The following is an 18,814-nucleotide window of genomic DNA, read 5'->3' on the forward strand; positions in this document are numbered from 1 at the left end:
CATTCATTTCTCCCCACGCTGATGCATAATTTATGCTGGCATCAGTGTGTGTGACTGTTTGTGTGCGCGAGGGTTTTTTGTGCACCCACCAAAGCTGTCAATAAGCTCTTGACCTGATCAATAACAACACCAGAGACCGAGTCCATGACCTGCATTCAGCTGCTGCCCATATGTATGTGTGCTCTGAGTGTGTATGCAGATGACATGTCCCTTCAGTCTCTCCACTGTCAGAATACAGTATATTACAGTATATTGTGTCCAACATGCAGGACTAACGTGTGTCCTGCATCAACCACGTTTGGTGATAAATATAGAGAATTTTACAATTAACTGACAGTAATATATTTATTTTAAGTGACGTTAAGTGGCATATTAATCCATCCACCAACTGTCGCTTTGGCTTCCTATAAAAGTTTGACATTCTGCATCAGTCACTCACTTAGTTTGTAGTTTGAGGAGATAGACTTAGCTTCCTGTTCGCTCGTGTTAGCTCTAACCCGTGGTTTTAAAGTGGGAATGCAGCAGCATTGACAGTAACTATTTTACATAAATTGATAACAAAACTATTCCCAATCTTTAATGCTTTAGATGCTAAAGACATTGACTTGATCTTGAAAACCAAGATTGTCTTACAAGCATTTTGAGGCTTTCGGTTTTCTTTTTACTTTGTATAAAAGCTAATTAGCGAATGTATAATGTTAGTCCTTTGAGGCGTTGTTTTGGGTAAACTAGGCCTTGGTAGTTGACATGAGATAGGGACGAGCCTGGGAAAGAGAAGCTTTAATTTACTCAACACAATAAAACTCTTTACCATGACAATACCACCAAACTCACACAGGGATGGACTTGCCCGGGCAGCTGATGGGATTACAACCGACATTTCAATTGGCTCCCTATAATACACCTTGCTTTTTTGGATCGTGGTAGTGTTTTCATGTGCAAGCATCTTACAGCGCAAAGTACATTTTTGCTATAATATCTGACCAGACTTTTTGTTTCATATCCGTACACTAACTTCCAATTTAGTCAACAAATGTGAGCCTATGGCAATAGGCCTATCTATTAGTAGCAGCCTCAAACAGTAGGAGCAGGGGAGGGGTTATAGATCTACCTCTGGGAACTAGACTAATCAGTGTTTGTAAACCTAAATCTATACCCAGAGTTGAGTGGATTATGTAGATCCAGTATTTGCCCTGGAATAAACAAGGTTTGTATCCACTGGACACCATATCTCTGTTTAACATGACAATACCACCAACATCCTCTATGACAAAAAGAGCCTATCAAACCTGCTTTAATGGTGTTTTGAGGTGAGTGTGTGTGTGTGTGTGTGTGTGTGTGTGTGTGTGTGTGTGTGTGTGTGTGTGTGTGTGTGTGTGTGTGTGTGTGTGTCTTTTAGGGACTTCTAGGTGTGTGTTTGTGTGTTCCGCCTAAGAACCGGTCCGACAGCGTTTGGAGCTGGAGTCAAGTCACCTGAATGAAGAAACGGAAGACTAGAGTTTAACAAAAGCGGGACAGAGGGTGAGAGCTGAAGTGAAAGAGAAGGAAAGAGAGAAAACAAGCTCCGGGTACTAAGTCCACGCGGTGACTGTCAACGTTTGATATCAACGTTTCTTTTCTTTTTCTTTTTTTCCTCCGCCGCTGTGACGGGATTCTCGAGCCTACACACACTTTTTAAAAGTTTTTCTTTAGAGAAAAATACAGGTCGGTGTGTGTAGACAGTTGTGCTGTCAGTTTGGTGTCCCGGTTTGGAGGCAGGCTGTACCGGGACAGACGCACACATCTGTGAAAACAGATCGGCTACCCTGTCACAGCGACACAGAGGACGGAACGTGTCACCATGCCTGTGCGACAGAAAGGTACATACAATGATTGTTTTTGTCTTTATCTATATCTCTGTAGTACATTCCCCCACATATTTTAATTTGCTAGAGAAACGATATCGAAAAAAATCTGTTTAACCACAATGTTGTTTAATGTCGTTGCAAAGCGCTCTTCTTCTCTCTAAACTTCTCTAAAACACCCGCAATTTAACGCTAAGTCGTTTATTGTTGAACGTATACAACGTCTAGATCAATATTTAGGAGCTTTCACTAATTATTCAGACACTGTGGTAAATTCGGCCACAGAAATAAGTCTATTTTATATTCATTTTGTATCTGCTTTTAGTAGCCTAGTTTACAAGCTGGTCGTTGATGCACAAGATGTTTTGACTCTGCCAAATGTAGGCTACATGCCATATAAGCGTGTGTGCTGATTAATATCTGAAAACATGTTCTGCTTGATACGTAAACAGTCATTAAATAAGAATTATTTTGAATTCCGTTGGGCATTCAAAGAAAGCGGCATTATGAGTGTGTTGATGCTGTCAGTGCTTCCGGTTTAATCAGCTGTTCAGCAGAGTGCCATGGAACCTGGAATGTAGTCTGCAGCCTTCTTTCACACCATCAACTGTATCCCCCTCATGTTCTTCTGCATCAGACTTACATGCAGTAAAGCCATAATAAAACCTAATTATTAATGCAGATAGGCAACTATATGTGTGCCATAAATAGGCTGAATTTACCACATTCTAAACTCCAGTTTTCAGTTTTATTGTAGTGATATTGCGCCAGGATCTTGTGAAACATGCACCGTGAGCCATCTTTTTTAAAGCAAATGAGGACTCCCAAATACACACCTTTTATAGGCTACTTTTCAATTTTAGTTGCTGTCAAATTTGCAATTTGACATTGATGTCAAACTCTGAATACTGGCAGTAGTTGAGACAGAAAGGCAAAGAAAACATTCTTCTGGCACACAGGTGTCGACACTCACTATATGGAGCCAGGTGTTGTCTTTTATTAACTTCACCCAGCAAGACCCTGTGCGGTCCGAACCAGCCCGCGATTTTAACCATAGTAATCCTCAATTAAGTAGAGGCTTTTAACGTACGTTAATCTCCTTGCTCTATTTAAGAGCCTGGAAAATTGTACATCTCCTTTCTTGTCATTAGTTATGAGAAAACGGCTTTTTTGTTATTTACCTGTATATTTTGTGTTTAGATGCTAAGCGAGCCCTGCAGCTTCTCCAGCAGTATCGGGCCAAGCTTGACCAGAGACAGCAGAACCAGAGCCAGACCAAACAGGGCCATATTGAGGAAGACTCTCAGCTGCAGCAGTCTCTGGACAGAGTCATCAATGTCTTCCAAAGTCAGCTCTTTAATGCTCTGCTGGGTAAGGATATCCGTTTGGTTGTTCATTTACCCACCGAGTTCCTCTGTGATACCTTTTATGTTGTTGTTTTTTTTGAAGGCGTGGTTAGCGTTTATCTGCCGATGCTTGGATTTGACATCTGTAGGAGGTAAAAGGTGACTTGTTGATTCTGTGGCTGACAGTGTGAATGCAGATTAAGGATTTTATTTTGTCTGCGTGAATTGATGCACATTTTCCTGCGCTTGACCACATTTGACATTCCATTACCAGAGATCAAGGTATTTAAATTAGCGTATAGATTAAAAGGTTACTGTACGTCCACAAATCACAAAACTCACCCACATTTTTTCCCTCTTATTCAGATGTTTGGATTGGGCTAAACCATTTAACCTGCCATGGGCTGTTTTCAACATTTTCTACCTTTTCTTGATTAGTAGCCTAAATGGGACGTTGTTAATGGAAAGCGATTTTAGTTAGCAGTTCTTCAAAAGTAATGTGATATGATGACATTATCTCAAAACTTTGTCAAAAAAACAACCCAGAAACTGTCTGTATGGCTAGATGCCATTGTTTTTTGTAATTTAGGTGAACTGGCCCTTAACTTGGTCTCCACAACAAGTTCATGAACTCAGTGTCACTAATGTACTTCTAAGCCAGGTTCAGTTGTATGTCTTTGACATTGAAAGTGTGTCAGTCAGGAAGGAGACTATTGGCGTTTTTCCATTACATGGTACCTGCTCTACTCTACTCTACTCTACTCTCTACTCTACTCTACTCTACTCTACTCTACTCTCTACTCTAGTCTACTCTACTCTACTCTACTCTACTCTCTACTCTACTCTACTCTACTCTACTCTCTACTCTAGTCTACTCTACTCTACTCTACTCTATACTCTACTCTACTCGACTCGGCCGCGGTACCCCGTCCTACATTTTCCATTTCAGATTTAGTCCCGCTTCATGCTTGAGGCGAGCATGGCTGGTCGTCATAGCGCCGCTGCAGGAAACTGCCATGACCTATCAACCTAACGCGACACACACACAGAACGTCGAAGGTGCCACAGCCAGAAGACAAATTTTGTTCCAAAAGAAGCTGGAGGCAGCAAAATAAACACCGCTGGCTAAACTATTGAAAAATGCCGGTTTTGTTCAGGACACCCCCATCTGTCGCTAGCAATGATGATGCAGTGATTAGTGACGATTCTCTCTGACCAATCAGTAGTCTGCAGGTTTTCACGTCACCTTTTGGTATCGGCTCAGCTTGCTTGGAACCTGGACGGAGGTGATACTAAAAAAAGTACCTGTTAGCAGGTACCAGGGACTTTTTTTCGTAATGGAAAATCAAAAAAGGCGAGGCGACTCGAGCTGGTACCATGTAATGGAAAGACGCCATATGTGTTTGGGACTGTTATATGAAGGCTTGAAGCAGGGGCGATTCTAGGATCAGACCTTTAGGGGGGCTCAGCCCCTAATGAGAATGTGACACAGATACAGTACTTTGTCAGTGTTAAACCCAACATCAGCTAACATTTTTTGACACTAATTAACACTATGATGGAACTAAACCTGACACTTTATAAGTCACAGTAATAACGACCAATTTGACACAATGTTCTAACATTCAGCAATTTTAGCTGCTTACGTTTCAATTTGGTTTCTAATCTGCGCCATGAAATTACCAACTTCTTCTCTGGGGACTACTAAAAAAAAGTTTTTTATTATTATAATTTTTAGGGGGGCTGAGATGAAATTAAAAGGGTCTTAAATCGCCCATGGCTTGAGGACAGGTGCACTTATGTGAGTTTTTGTCCAATTGAAGATAAACAGATCTGTCGGCTTGTAGACAAGCAGACAGAAGGCTAGGACTGATCATAAGAGAAGGAGCTGAGCACTGTGTAAGAACTAGTTTCCGCGGTGTCTACAAGATGTCATGCCATCACATGACTGTTCACCAGAAAATAGAGATCAGAACACAAACATGTAGGCGTGATGTGGCCCGTCGCAGAAAACACAGGGCCCTTTGTAGAAAGTCTGCATACATTTAAAGAATGTGTAACAAGTATAAATTCCTCCCAAGAGTGACCAGCTAAGAGCCAGCGTCTAACTGGTTAGTTCTGCTTTTGGTGAACTATAGCTTATTAGAAGGAAAACACTGGGAACATGTGGTTCAACAAACTGGTTCTCAGTCCCTGGTCCTACCTGCTTTGTGCCACGCCTACACCTTTACATGTAGCTCTTAAAGTAACACTCCTATCTCTGTTCAGCGTGTTTGCTGTTCACTAAACCTGAGACTGAGTTCCCGTTTGTGACTTTGAACTTTGATCAGGCTGTATCTTGAACCAGCGCTGTCGCTTTTGTTCTTTTGTTATTATTGATCCTTGACTTCTTTTACTTCATCTATCCTGTAATTTGTTTAAATATACTCTACATCCATGGATGTGTCTTTGTGTTACTGTACTTTGTAATTTCCATTCTTGATGTCTGTTTTATGTTCATGTGTATACGGTTAAATTCCCTGTGTACACTTCACTCTTCTCCTTTTCTCTTTACACATCCTCTTCCAACTGTTTGTATATTCCCTGTCCTCTTCCCACATACGGTACCTCTATTTTTCTTCCTGTTTATCATCCCTTTTATCACCACCAAACTGTTGTGAGGTTGTCAGGCTGCTACGGTAACTCATTACCTCAGCAGCCTGAGCTCACAACCATCTGCCTGTCATCGCCTGTCACTTCTGTATGTGGAGAGAGGAAAGGAAAGTCCTCAAATCGTAACAGTCACTCTGGTACATTCTGTCAGTGTGTGTTCATTTCTATAAGGGAAATGACAGTATAATGAACAATTCCTCTTTTAACTGCTGAACCCTAAATACTTCAGTAGCTACTGTTCTATATAACCATGGTAGCAGTATCACTGTGCTGCCACTAGAGGCCTCCTTTGGTTTCTCTACCAATGCACATAGCAGAAGTAAAACAATTGAGAATGTTTTTGCATCAGCTTCACTTTGCTTGATTCTGAATGCCATGTACAATATATAGTAGTGGTTAAGGGTTTCTCATGTATTTAGAACAGCTTTAAAGGGCTGCAATCAATGATTATTTTCATCATGGATAAATCTGCCAATTCTTTTTTTCCATTTACTGCTTTATTGATCAGTTGCTCAGTGTCTAAAAATACTAAGAAATGTCCATCGCAGTTTTCCAGAGCCCAAAGTGACATTTGTAATGTATGGAAAGATTAAGTGATTATCAAATTATTGTTCCCTAATTTTCTGCTGATCAACTAATCAACTCAACGCTTCACCTCTACTGCTCTGTGTCCTTTGGAGAAAACATTACTTCCTCGTTTTTGTAATCAGTTAGTCTTTCATTTACAGAGTTATACGTTCATTCATCCATCACTTCAATGTGTCATTATTACCTCATTTACTAATTCACTAAAACCTTCAGTCACTCATCATGGCTCTAATCTCTGCTGTTCTCCTTCCAGACATTCAGGAATGCTATGAGTTGACCATCCTTGCAGACAGCAAGTGTTCTGTGAACCAGACAGATGGTCCATGGAAACTTCCTGCCTCCTGTAACCTACCAACAGCGCTATCAGCCCAGCCACAGCCCTCCTCTGGTCCCCTCAGCCCCCAGGCTTCTGGAAGAAGGTCCCAGCCAAAACCCCTGACCCCCAAACCCAAGTCAGTCAAGTCCCATGCTGCTCCACTCCCATCCGGGACACCCACAACAAAGCCATCTTCCCCTACAACAAAGTCCATTACACTACAGTCACAGCCAGCCAAGGTGAAGTACCGCGCTCCCCCCCCTCCTGGCCATCCTGGAGCCTCCAAATCATTGTCATCAGAGACTTCTATGACTTCCTCTCCCTCTGCGGCCACATCCCCTGGAGTCACTGTGAATAGTGCAGAAACCCCCACTGGTTCCATAAAAACAGCTCCTGGAGCATCCCTGAATGGAACAAAGCCACGTCTTACCTCTACCAACTCTAATGTTTCTTCAGAAATCTCCACCACCTCCACCAATCCACAAAACGATTCTCTCTCTCCAGACCTCAACCTAGTGACTGTCTCGGCCCTCGTCTCCAGCAGCATCCAAGGCTTTGTGGTTCCAACCACTCCAGATGAACCTACCGCCACCAGCACCACTCCTGTCACCAGCCCAGGTCTAAACAGAGTCCCAGACGGTGTTGTAGTCTCTACAGCTCTTGCGACCAGCAAGGACCCAGGCATAGGCACTCCCAGCACAAGTCCAACTATCCCCAACCAGGGAATATTCACCTTCAGCAGCCACAGCCCCACAGGTCCTCCAGGGCCCTTGACTAAACATCTGAGGTATGTCCAACATCCATATATTTTAATTGTTTTAAGGGTACAATAGACTTTACAACTATTCACAACAATGCTGTGCTAAATACTACAGCAATGAGAAATTAACACCAAATATGTGGCAAAAACAAAAACAAGTAGGACACAATTTGATCGAACAGTATGCTGACACTGTCACAATCCTGATTATTGAAACTTTGATAGTGATACTAAGATAATGTGGAAAAAACAGTATGCTAAGAACTATGATTGCTGTTTCATTAATTTCCCATTAGTGAAGTTCAAGTCACTACAGGTGGTCCTTTTCTTTATTTGGCCAACTGTTCATGTTAACTTATTATTCGTTCTATTTTTTCCACAAAAATTAAAAAACAAAACCCATTTCAACAAATATTTACTCAATCCCTGATGGTTTAGACAGTTTTTAGAGTTCACCTCCAGACAACCTCTTTCCTTGGTCTCTGTCCCTAGTCCAACCAGCCCTGGGCCAGCAAAAGTCACTTCCACTAGCCCAAGCCATGGTCCAGCCAGCCCCAGGACAGCTACAAGCCCGCTGACCCCCAACAAGGTAAGACATCTCTGGTTGTTTTGTGCCTTAGGAAACCTACAGGAAATCTCTCCACAGTAAATAGCAGAGTATAATACGTAGTGCCTTCTATCCAAAGTTGATAAGGTGATCTTTAGTTGTTGGGTGGCATCCTTGAGGTGCATGCTTCTGGCAAAGAAGTGAGGTTATATTTCTCTCCTGAGTCTAAGAGAAACTATTTGTAAGTGAAAATATAGCATTTATATAAAATGTATACATTTTCTTCTTGTACATAGGAGACCTTGCCATGTTTGGAGATGTACTGTATCCTTCTCCCATTGCATGTGTTTAAATGGTCAGGTGGCAGAGATTTCCTAGTAGTTTTCATGGTCCTTATAGCCTCACCATATTCAGATTTTTCCGATTCAGGTGTTATTTTGCTGGGATCTGTCAGCTAGTATATACATTTATTGTGATACCCTGTCATGCTGCAACATTGGCAAAACATTGCTTGGAAGAAGATATATGCTGTCATCATTGTCTTTTTGTCAGAACTAGTGTTGGATAAATCTTTTTTTAATCTTCCTTACCATCACTGACTAAGTGTTCTTGATAATGACATTTTGTTTAAGCTTCAAAGGTTTTTATTTCACTATTACACCAAGTTCTGTTTATGCCTCCTGCTGTGGTGAAACACAGTCTTGTCATTTATGGATTAATATAGAAGACTCATAGATACAAGATACAATTTCATGGACCTATGACTGGGTGTGTTGCTTCCTGTATAAAATATCACTTCTCCTCAATGGAAATAGTTGTGATACAGGGCAAACATGTTTTTACTAGCGTCAACGTGTCTCCTCTTGAACCTAAGGCTGCTGGTGGCTGCAGAGAGCAGAATTAGATGGACAGATCGTTTATGCAGGCTGGCTGTTTGAACACAGGCTTAAATTGCATTACATAATATGACAACAGGAATCAATTCAGTTCAGTAAAAAAAAAAAAAAAAAAAGAGTCAGCAGAAAAAGCTCAGAGATGGGCTCATGCAACATGTTTTGTCTTGTTGATCTTGGTGAAATGGTTTTGTGATCTTTGGGCTGTTTGATCACAGGCTTACACAGTACACATTGTTGCTTTGATCTGCTGCTGAGTCTGAGTCCACATGTTGGGATATTGGGCTTATATTGACTAACTTTGATTTATACTCAAAAGCTGGTTTCAATATACAGTAGTTCTGCAGTATGTGCCTGTGCATCAGGCAACATGTCCTCCCAGCTAAATACTGCTTGTATTGCGTTGGGGTTTGATGGTACATTCATGTGCTGCTCATGTGTTCCTAATTCATTTACAATTAGAAACTTGGGGTGGTTAATTAAGTTATTTTCTTTTGACCCTATGTCAGTTATCACACAAAAAAGTGAATTTGATTTGGTTATGTGGCCAAAGTTGAAATGAAATAAAACTGTGATGCACCAATTTATCGGCCGAACATCGGTATCAGCCGATATTCGCCTTGTTGACTACAATCGATCGCCCTATCGGCATATAAGATGACATTCACAGATTGCGGTGGCCGCTGTTAATCTGTTGTGTTGCATCAATTTTGTGCTGGCTAAATGGTGTGATTAAAGGTTAAAAAGGCATTTTAAATAAAGCAGTTCTTTTTTCATAAAAAAAATCTTTCATGTGAAAGAAGTTTATATTAAATGATTGAATTTATGCTCATTCAAAGATAGTGTAATGAACGGCTTAAGACTTTAAAACACTTCAATTAAAATGTTTTTTGTTTCCCTGGCACTAAAGGTAGAATACATAATAACACTACAAATGAACAACCACAACAAAAGACATCTGTATCAGCTAAATTGTTACTTTTGAACATCGGTATTGATATCGGCGCAGAATTTCACAATTGGTCCATCCCTAAATGAAACACATTTCTTTGCATTGCTCATTATCTGTCACTGGACTGTTTAATGATTGAGATTACTAGTTTTAAATGGCTGTACTGTAGAATGAATTGAGAACCAATAATAATGTTTGTTAGCACAACCCAGTGCAGACAACTCTCTGTTGGCACTTGGCAGCAGTGAGCATCATGAGACAACCAACAATGAGTGCAGGGCCAGATGAGGATGGAGCTGGGAAGAAGTAGAGTAGGACAGGAACAGAAAGAAATGTAAAAATGTGTGTATGTGTGTGTTTTATGACATTTGGACATTTCCTATGTCTCTCTGCTCAGCTTGTCTTATATAGTATGTATAGTACAGTAACATCAATTGTAGTGATGTTGTGTATCTTGAAAGAGCCCAGTATCCTGAGTGAGTGGAATCCCATCTTTGTGTGAAGCTTCAGGGTGCATATAGAGCTTTGACTCCGCCAATAACCAAAGTTGAAAGTAGAGCATCCATTGCTATACGGCTGTTACTTTTCACTCAGTCTAACCCCCCCGCTCCTGTCAGAGACTGACCTGATAAAACAGTGAGTGGTGTGTGTGTGTGTTTGTGTGTAGCATAAGTATTTGTGTGTGTGCGTATGCCTGTGTATACACGTCTGTCTGTGTTAGTGTTTGCCTGTGCATCCATATTTCTGCATTTCTGCATGCTTGTCTCTGTGTTTTTGCTGTTTTTTGTGTGTTGAGTGTTTTCTGCACGTGTGTGGATATATATTTCGGAGCCATGCACTCTTTGAGGTCAAAATGTGGCTACCTGCTGCCATAGAACTGCCATAGAGACAGCAGCTGGAAAACAAAAGGGTGGGCGGAAGTGCACCGGGACGGCTGCCATGTTTCCGAGTCGGCCTCTATTTTAGCGAAGAAGTCCTCTCTGGCTGCTCCAATGGAAGGGCAGGTGGAGAGGACATGAGAAAAGGATGAGCAAGTGCTTGAGGGATGAAAGAAGAGGGTGAGAAGGAGGAGACAGACACGGACAGACGGCGGAAGGATGTCAACAAAAGCCACAAGCGGCTGAGTGGTGGAAGTTGCAGCGGGAAGATGTTTCGGTGAAGGTTGGCCAGTCAGACTGGTGAGGATGGACTGCATCTGCATCCTTACTACAAAGGTGAGCCACAGGGAGAGAGCACGTTAGAGCAGAGGAGAATGGCAGACAAGACAAAAGAGTAAACACGGTGTGAGAGTGTGGACGTACAGCCTCGGTTAAAATTTTCTAAATGACTAAATTATTATGATCCCTCATGATGGCATTAAATTATACATTACAGTCATCCTTTTTTCATTTTTATGTTGAAATTGTGTGCTAAACTAGCAGATGCCCTCACGTGATCTAATTATAAACATCAAGATAGCATGATGTTTTATTAAAAGTGAGATTGAGACCTGCCAACCTTTGGGGGAGATTTAACCTAAGACATGCAAACAAAGTGTTTCATGTTAAACTACAGGCTTAGTAAATGATGGGAAACTAAGTGCACCTGCGAACAATTAGCCACATCAAATTGGCGACAGGGTGCTTATTGCACAGATGGTGTGCTGCGCTTTGTGAATGAACAGGCTATAAGGTGATATGCTACACGTACTGTGCTTTAGTGAAGTGACTCTAATGGGAATGCCGAGCTGTTGCTCAGCTGTTGGTTTTGACAACATGTGACACCCAGAGAGACAGGAAACTGGGTTGATGGGACACACACTTCAAAAGACTAGCTATCTGACTGGTTGGCTGTCTGTGTAGATAACTGACTGATTCGCTGGTTGGTTGATTGGCTGGCTGACTTGTCTCAAGGCCGGAGAGAACACTTGGCTAAAAAAAGGATGGCAAAATTAAGCACATACAGTACATTATGCACATATGTCCATGCTCAGAAATGCATGGCCCATTTAAAAGCAGCAGAACCAGTGTGAGAACTCCCCTCCCCACACACCCCCTGACCCTGCACAGGAAGAGTGAGTCTAGACAATGGAGGGATTGAGAATTTAATTGATTATACTTTCATTACAACAGAACTATAATAATGACTAGGTGTAAAGGCCAAGGTATGCTTAGAGCTACAACTTGAACTAGTTTGTACGACGTGTTTTCCCGACCTTTCCTAAAGACAGAAGTTGTGTCTATCTTGGAGAGGGGCATCATGCGAGGAAAGGGGGCGAGAAGTAGTTATGTGAGAGACTAGAGCTTGAGAGAAAAAGTCCAAATCCTGCATACTTTGTCACCTTCGCACACCTGGCCAATGGCTGCATGAATCGGGCGTTCTTGTTGGATTGTTGGTTTCGGAAAGTTATGGAAATTGTCGGATGCAGCCCCCAGAATTCTGACATTGGAAAGGAATGGGGTTCACGTGCTTTGTTTGAAGCAACCACTAAACCAACTAAAGGAACTAATAGTGTGTGTGCTGGGTCTTGATTCAGACTCAATCTCATTATAGACTCAGTCTTGATTGTGCTTATTCACGGACTCTACTTACTGTACGTGTTTATACCACATTGTCTTCTTGGAGGACAAACACTTTGGCCCCTGACACCTTAGTAAACAATACTGTCTTGGAGCCAGTTCATGAGTTGCTTATTAGCTGTTCGGAGCATGATAACAATACGATAGGCTTAAAAAAGAAGTGGTCTTTTAAGTCTTAAGGGTTCTGATGAATGACCAAACACACACACAAACACACACACACACACACACACACACACACACACACACACACACACACACACACACACACACACACCCACACACTACAATTAAGTCTGCAGTGTGTTGGCAGAAATACAAACAGACTGCAGGGATTCCATCTCACATTCATCCAGTTAATCTCATTTATCTCATTAAGACAGTGGATCCTGAGAGAAAGACTAGACTAGAAAGCTAGATTACTGCTGGAGGTTGTTTCAGTACACTCTCTCGCATCCTGCTTGATTCATTTATTCCTCCCATCTCCCTCTTTGACCCTCTTTGACTCTTTTAGTATATGAATTTTGGGTAAACAAAATGAAAATGCATACAAAAAGATAGATTCTGTTGAACGCTCAGAAATAGCCCCCACCCTTACACTGAACAAAGTCAATCAACACTGTTCTGCTCATCTACCTCATGTATATTTTCAGTCTTACAATTACAATATTGTTATTAATATATTACCATTGCACTGAACTGCCTTGCACTATATTTATATTTAAATCTTAAATCTCAGACTATACTGATATTGCACTATTCCTTCCCTCTCTTCAATTGTTATTGTATATTTTTTGCAAAGATTAACCATAGTCAAATTCCTTGTTTGTTTGCGCAAACCTGGCCAATAAAGCTGATTCTGTTTCTGAGGTTTTAACATATAAATGCACTATACCCTGGCTTGATCAGAGATGCATTTGGTTATGTAAAAATCTTTCAACTAATGAACGCGCAGTTTTCAAACATCCTTTAAACATATATATAGTAGTAGTATATGCTTGAGGAGATTGTTGTCAAACATTCAGTATGTGGATTTGACTTTCTATCAGTATTCTCGTCTCTATCTTTCAATCCTCTTTTCCTCTCTGATATATCCCATCTTAAATCCCACCCTGGTTTTGTCATTGTGTGTTGTTTGGCCTTACTGAGTACCACTGGCTTCCCGTGCTCCAAGAGAGCAAGAGTTTCTCCTAAGAGGCTTACCAATTAGGCTGCTAATAGACTAGATAGGTGGAGCTATTTTAGGTGGGACAAAGAAGAAGGAAAAAAATGAAATGGACACACACAAAGACTGAAGGAAGAGGAGAGATCAAGTCTGTGAGCGAATGCATGAGTTCCTCGTTCCTTTTCTGGGTTATTTTGCTGGATTTGCTACATCATTCCACCGATCCATTCATCTGTGCAACCGTCCAGCTGGCACTGTGATGTAACCATGACGAGGGGTCGCGTCTGAGAAATTAATCAACGGAGAAGGCATAAAGGTAGCGGAGAGGAGAGAAGGGAGAGAACTTCCCAAGCAGCTGTAGGACTATTGAGCCCAAAGCTATGCATCTGCAGTGGGACTAATACAGCAATGCACTGTATGGCTGCTGTCACAGGTTAGCTCACTTCATGAGACCCTCAGTGAAAGGTTGAAAGATCCACACCTGTTGTGAACAATTAAACTAAGTCTGTAGGTGTTTGGATAGCCCTTCCCGTAGTAGGGCTGATACCTACTGGGCCAGTGCAAGGGCTACATGTGAAGATGGACCGTCACAACTCGTCAACCTCAATCAATGTAACGTATCTTCACTTACTTTATTTAGAATTTATGCTCTAACTCACCTGCTGTGTGTTTCATTTAGGAAAATGGCCCGAGTCTTGTAATTATGGTAGAGAGTAGGTTAAAGGAACACGCCGACTTATTGGGACTTTAGCTCATTCACTGTAATACCCAGAGTTAGACAAGTCAATAAGTACCCTTCTCATCTCCGTGCGTGCTGTAACGCTGTCTGATGCCCCCAGCATTAGCTTAGCCTAGCACAGATCCTGCAGGTAACTAGTTCCAACTAGCCTACTGCTCCGAATAAGTGACAAAATAACGCCAACATGTTCCTATTTACATGTTCTGATTTGTATAGTCACAGCATGTACAAATAACAAGGTCACATGAGACACAGCCATCTTCTAACCGTATACATACTGGGAACTATAGTCTTAGAAAGGCGAAGATGCTCTGGGCTTCTCAGGTGCCGCAAGCATATCACTCCGCCCAAGTAGCAGAAGTAGCAGTGCTTCGCCGTTACAACACGCACGGAGATGAGAAGGGTATGTATCGACTTGTCTAACTCTGGGGATTACAGTGAATAAGCTAAAGTCCCAATAAGTCGGCGTGTTGAGGCCAAATCAATGTCCGTAATAAATGACCAGCAGACCGTTACCTTTCTTATCAATGTGTGGTGTATGTAAAATCCCATTACAGTTTGGTGCATTTTTGTTGGCTCTGTGTTTTTGCATGCACAGTTTAGGTTTGAAAGCCTGTTTTAAATCAAACTTAAGTTTACATAGTATATATGTAAGGCATCCTTTTGGAAAAAACAAACAAATCTGTATTTTCTTTTATGGTGTTAAGCCACTATCAACCTAAAGCCTGTCTTAGGTGAAGTACAGGTTGGCATCACATATATCAGTGTTATAGGTGCCTCCCAAATTATTTTGGAACAAGATGTGTCTCACATCCTTCTGAAGAACTGTGATCCAATCCCTGATTAATGTTTCCACAGAACTTTAGGTGCTAAGGATCAGGGATGCTGGCAACCAAGAGGAACTGAGTAATTAAGAGGAATTAGTCCAGGGTCTGGCTGCCTGCTAATGCTACTTCTAACTACTTCTCTTCTGAACTTTGCAGACTAACGTCTGTTGAATACTTAAGTCCACTGAATAAATAAAAGACCACTAAAAAACACTAACTTTACTCATTCACATCGTCATTGACCACGATGGAAAACATGTCCTACTGTTAAACAAAGGAGCATAAGAGAGCCAGATAAAACCCAAGCTGTATCAGCTTGTTTATGACCCTGACCCTTGAAGGTGGGGTGGGAAGCGAGTCATCATAGGGAGTTGTGAGGAGTTGTTAAATTCATTACTTTGATGCAGGCCTGGAGACAACATAACTATAATAAGATAGGAGTAAGTCAACTTACCAACAACTTATCATAAACTTAAAAAAATTAAAGCATTGTTTGTGGCTTACTGGGTCCTTTCAATGAAAAATGTACCCTGCTGTAGCAAGTGACAAAGGTAGCTTCTTTTGTATTCTCCTTGCTCATTATTTCCCTAAGTATAAAATGGTTTTAATCACACAATCCAGTATCAATGGTTGGTGCAATAACTGAATGGAACTATGATGTCTAATGCTTTTCACTTAAACTGACCCAAAGCTAGCTGGAGTGCTGCTAAATAGAGTCGTTTCTCAGCCTAAATCCTTCCAAGTCCACATCCCTGAAACTAAGCCAAATCCGAAAGCCATGCATGAGCAAAAGCCAGCTAACATTTGGCTATCAGGTCCCAGACCTCAACCAAAATCAGTCCAACTAGGCTGGTTACCAGGGTCAACTCTGGAGGCAAGGACTGGCCAGTGCTTGTCTCTGATAAATAATTCACCTGAAATCATTTGAAAAAGGCTGCAAACAGGATACTCACTCTCTGGTGGGGCTGATAGCCTTACTGAGATAGAGTAGTAGTAGTAGTAGTAGTAGTAGTAGTAGTAGTAGCAGTAGCAGTTTGTGATGAAGGCTTAATGAGTTAATTTCTCCTTTTCTTATTTTATTTTTCTACAACTGCTGTTGGCAGATTGCATTCCCTGCACAGGAACAGGAATGTGTTAGCTGTGTGACCTTTTCTTGTTTAGTCACCTCAGCTAACAGGCTATCAAGCTAATATTAAATAGTTCAGCCCAGGTCATGCCTGAGTACAGCCAGAGTAGCCAATCCCATTAAGCAGATGACTAATCTCTGAGGAGCTACACACCCAGCCTGCGAGGACCCCTCTCTCTCTCTCTCTCTCTCTCTCTCTCTCTCTCTCTCTCTCTCTCTCTCTCTCTCTCTCTCTCTCTTGCTCTCTCTTTGTCTCTCTCTCTCTCTCTCTCTCTCTCTATCTCTCCCTCCCTCCCGCCGGCTACTAACTCTCACCTGTTTTACCTTAACCCAGAGTCTCTTGACAACCTTAGTCATTACCTCTTTCCTTCTCTCTCTCAGCACATTTTGTCTTAGTCAGTGTCTCTTGCTCTTACTGTCATGTACTTTACCCCTGCATGTCTCTCTTTCTCTCTATCACTCACTCTCTCTCTATCACTCACACACACACACACACACACACACACACACACACACACACACACACACACACACACACACACACACCAAACCCCAAACAAGGCAGTCGGTAGAGTTAATTTTATTGCAGTTTTGTCTTATCATTGATTTATAAGGAAGGTGAAAATCAAAAGGATAGTTTAAAGAGTATCAGGACCGTTCTACATGTGTATTGTGGGTCAAACTGATTAAGTTATGTTGCCGTGTTGTACTGCTCTGATGTAGTGCCAGTAGTATAAATGCAACAGTTGCGGTATAAATTATGATTTGTTGAGTTTGACAGTAGAGAAGCTGTTTCCTTAGATTCTTTTTGGCCTCAACTCATTGCTAGTACATTGTATTCACATTCAGTGTGTTTTTATCAAGAAAAGTTTTTCACATTATATGGCTATAACCCTACGCTCATGTTTTTAAGAAAAAATGGTTCAGTTATTAATATTAAATATACATTCAGTGTATCTTGAAAGCCATTCTATGTCTACATCCAGATCCAGTGCTGCTGTGTTTAAACAGTATTTGTATGCGGATTTATGTCAATACAGCTCATATAGAACTTCTGAAAGAACTTAATAAGATGCTATAAGCCCCAACATGCCCTTACATTTCTTTTTCAACAGTTCAACAAAGAACTTTAAAACAAAAAATCTAAGTTTATATCAGATATGATTGATATAAAATAAATATTCACAAATTATTGTCCAGGTACTGCTGTGTCTGTGTTTTGCCACATAGTGGCACTGTATGTATGACAAACACACCAACATGTTGGGTGGATGCTCAAATAATGTTTCTGCCAAGACTTGACGCTCTGACACTTTTGCTATTTGTCCATTTAGAATTGATTAGTATAAAATATTCAATAAATTGAGTCCATTAATGGGATAAGCCTCTGCTTTTTCTGCTGCACAGTTAATATTTGAAGATGTGAGGTTTCAGCAGGAGTCAGCGTGTCCTCACATAGCATTTAAAAAGGGAGGAGGCGATATATGTATGTGTATATATATATATACACAGTAAAATTCACTCATGTGGAAACTAAACACACAGCTGGGAAAAGCTGATCACGTGACCATATTTGAAGTGTTGATGTATTGCGTCTTCTTTGATTGGTTAATGTGTAGAATGGAGAATCTGCCATGATTGGCCAGTAGTAGAGTGTATGAGGTTACCACACACAAATACACACAGTGTAGTTATTTCTGTGCTGGCTGACCTACTAATGTTAACATGTAGTGCATGCCTGCTAGGCTCATGAGGTAGCATCTCTCTCTCTCTCTCTCTCTCTCTCTCTCTCTCTCTCTCTCTCTCTCTCTCTCATTTTCTATTTCTATTTTAGCCTTTCTTTCTTTATTCTTTCTGTCTCTCTGTATTTTGATGTGTGATGAAAATGTGACGTTAGATTCTATCTTTAATCTCACATTATGTTTTATGAGCCATATGAGCCAGAATGCCTGTGGCTATCCCAGATGTATGAATGTGTTTGTATGTGTGTGTGTGTGTGTGTGTGTGTGTGTGTGTGTGTGTGTGTGTGTGTGTGTGTGTGTATGTGTGTGTGTATACATCTCCATCTGTTCCTTGCCAAACACAGAGGGACTCATATAGCTGGTCTCAGGAGAACAGCTAGCAAAGCCAAGACTTTTAGCCTACTGGCACTTGACCCAAAGCTGACAAAATATAACTTCCTGATTTATTCTGGAACAATCCAATTAGAGTTTGTTTCAATATAAAATCCTAAAACAAGACATGTCATAAAAGTTAGTGTGCGAATCAAGAACATTTTTATAATAATAATCCCATTTTTCTATTGTCCGGCATCACTTGAACCATTTTATTAGAGCTCTTGGATTTACTACTGACTTTACTTGACAGGATTCTTCATGGATTATTAGTTTGAGATTTTCCTGGATTAAGTTAACCCAGAGGCATTTTAAATGTATAACCAATCAGATAAATAAGAAATATCAGCAACCCAAGAAATATTGCTAAAAATCTTAATGTGTCCC

At 41.0% G+C, this 18,814-nt stretch overlaps 1 protein-coding gene across 2 annotated transcripts in view; it reads left to right on the top strand.

Annotated features, from left to right (window-relative positions):
• Nucleotides 1-1,444: 1,444 nt before the first annotated feature.
• Nucleotides 1,445-18,814, top strand: part of LOC114561748 (disks large homolog 1) — a 125,024-nt gene continuing 107,654 nt past the window's right edge. For both annotated transcript variants that reach the window (XM_028587833.1, XM_028587834.1), the window contains exons 1-4: nt 1,445-1,859; nt 3,045-3,215; nt 6,684-7,533; nt 7,999-8,095. In XM_028587833.1, coding sequence (XP_028443634.1) covers nt 1,841-1,859; nt 3,045-3,215; nt 6,684-7,533; nt 7,999-8,095 — 1,137 coding nt within the window. In that variant the 5' untranslated portion in view covers nt 1,445-1,840. The remainder of the gene's footprint in view (nt 1,860-3,044; nt 3,216-6,683; nt 7,534-7,998; nt 8,096-18,814) is intronic.

Source organism: Perca flavescens, chromosome 9 (assembly GCF_004354835.1).
Source record: "Perca flavescens isolate YP-PL-M2 chromosome 9, PFLA_1.0, whole genome shotgun sequence".
Taxonomy (NCBI): Eukaryota; Metazoa; Chordata; class Actinopteri; order Perciformes; family Percidae; genus Perca; species Perca flavescens.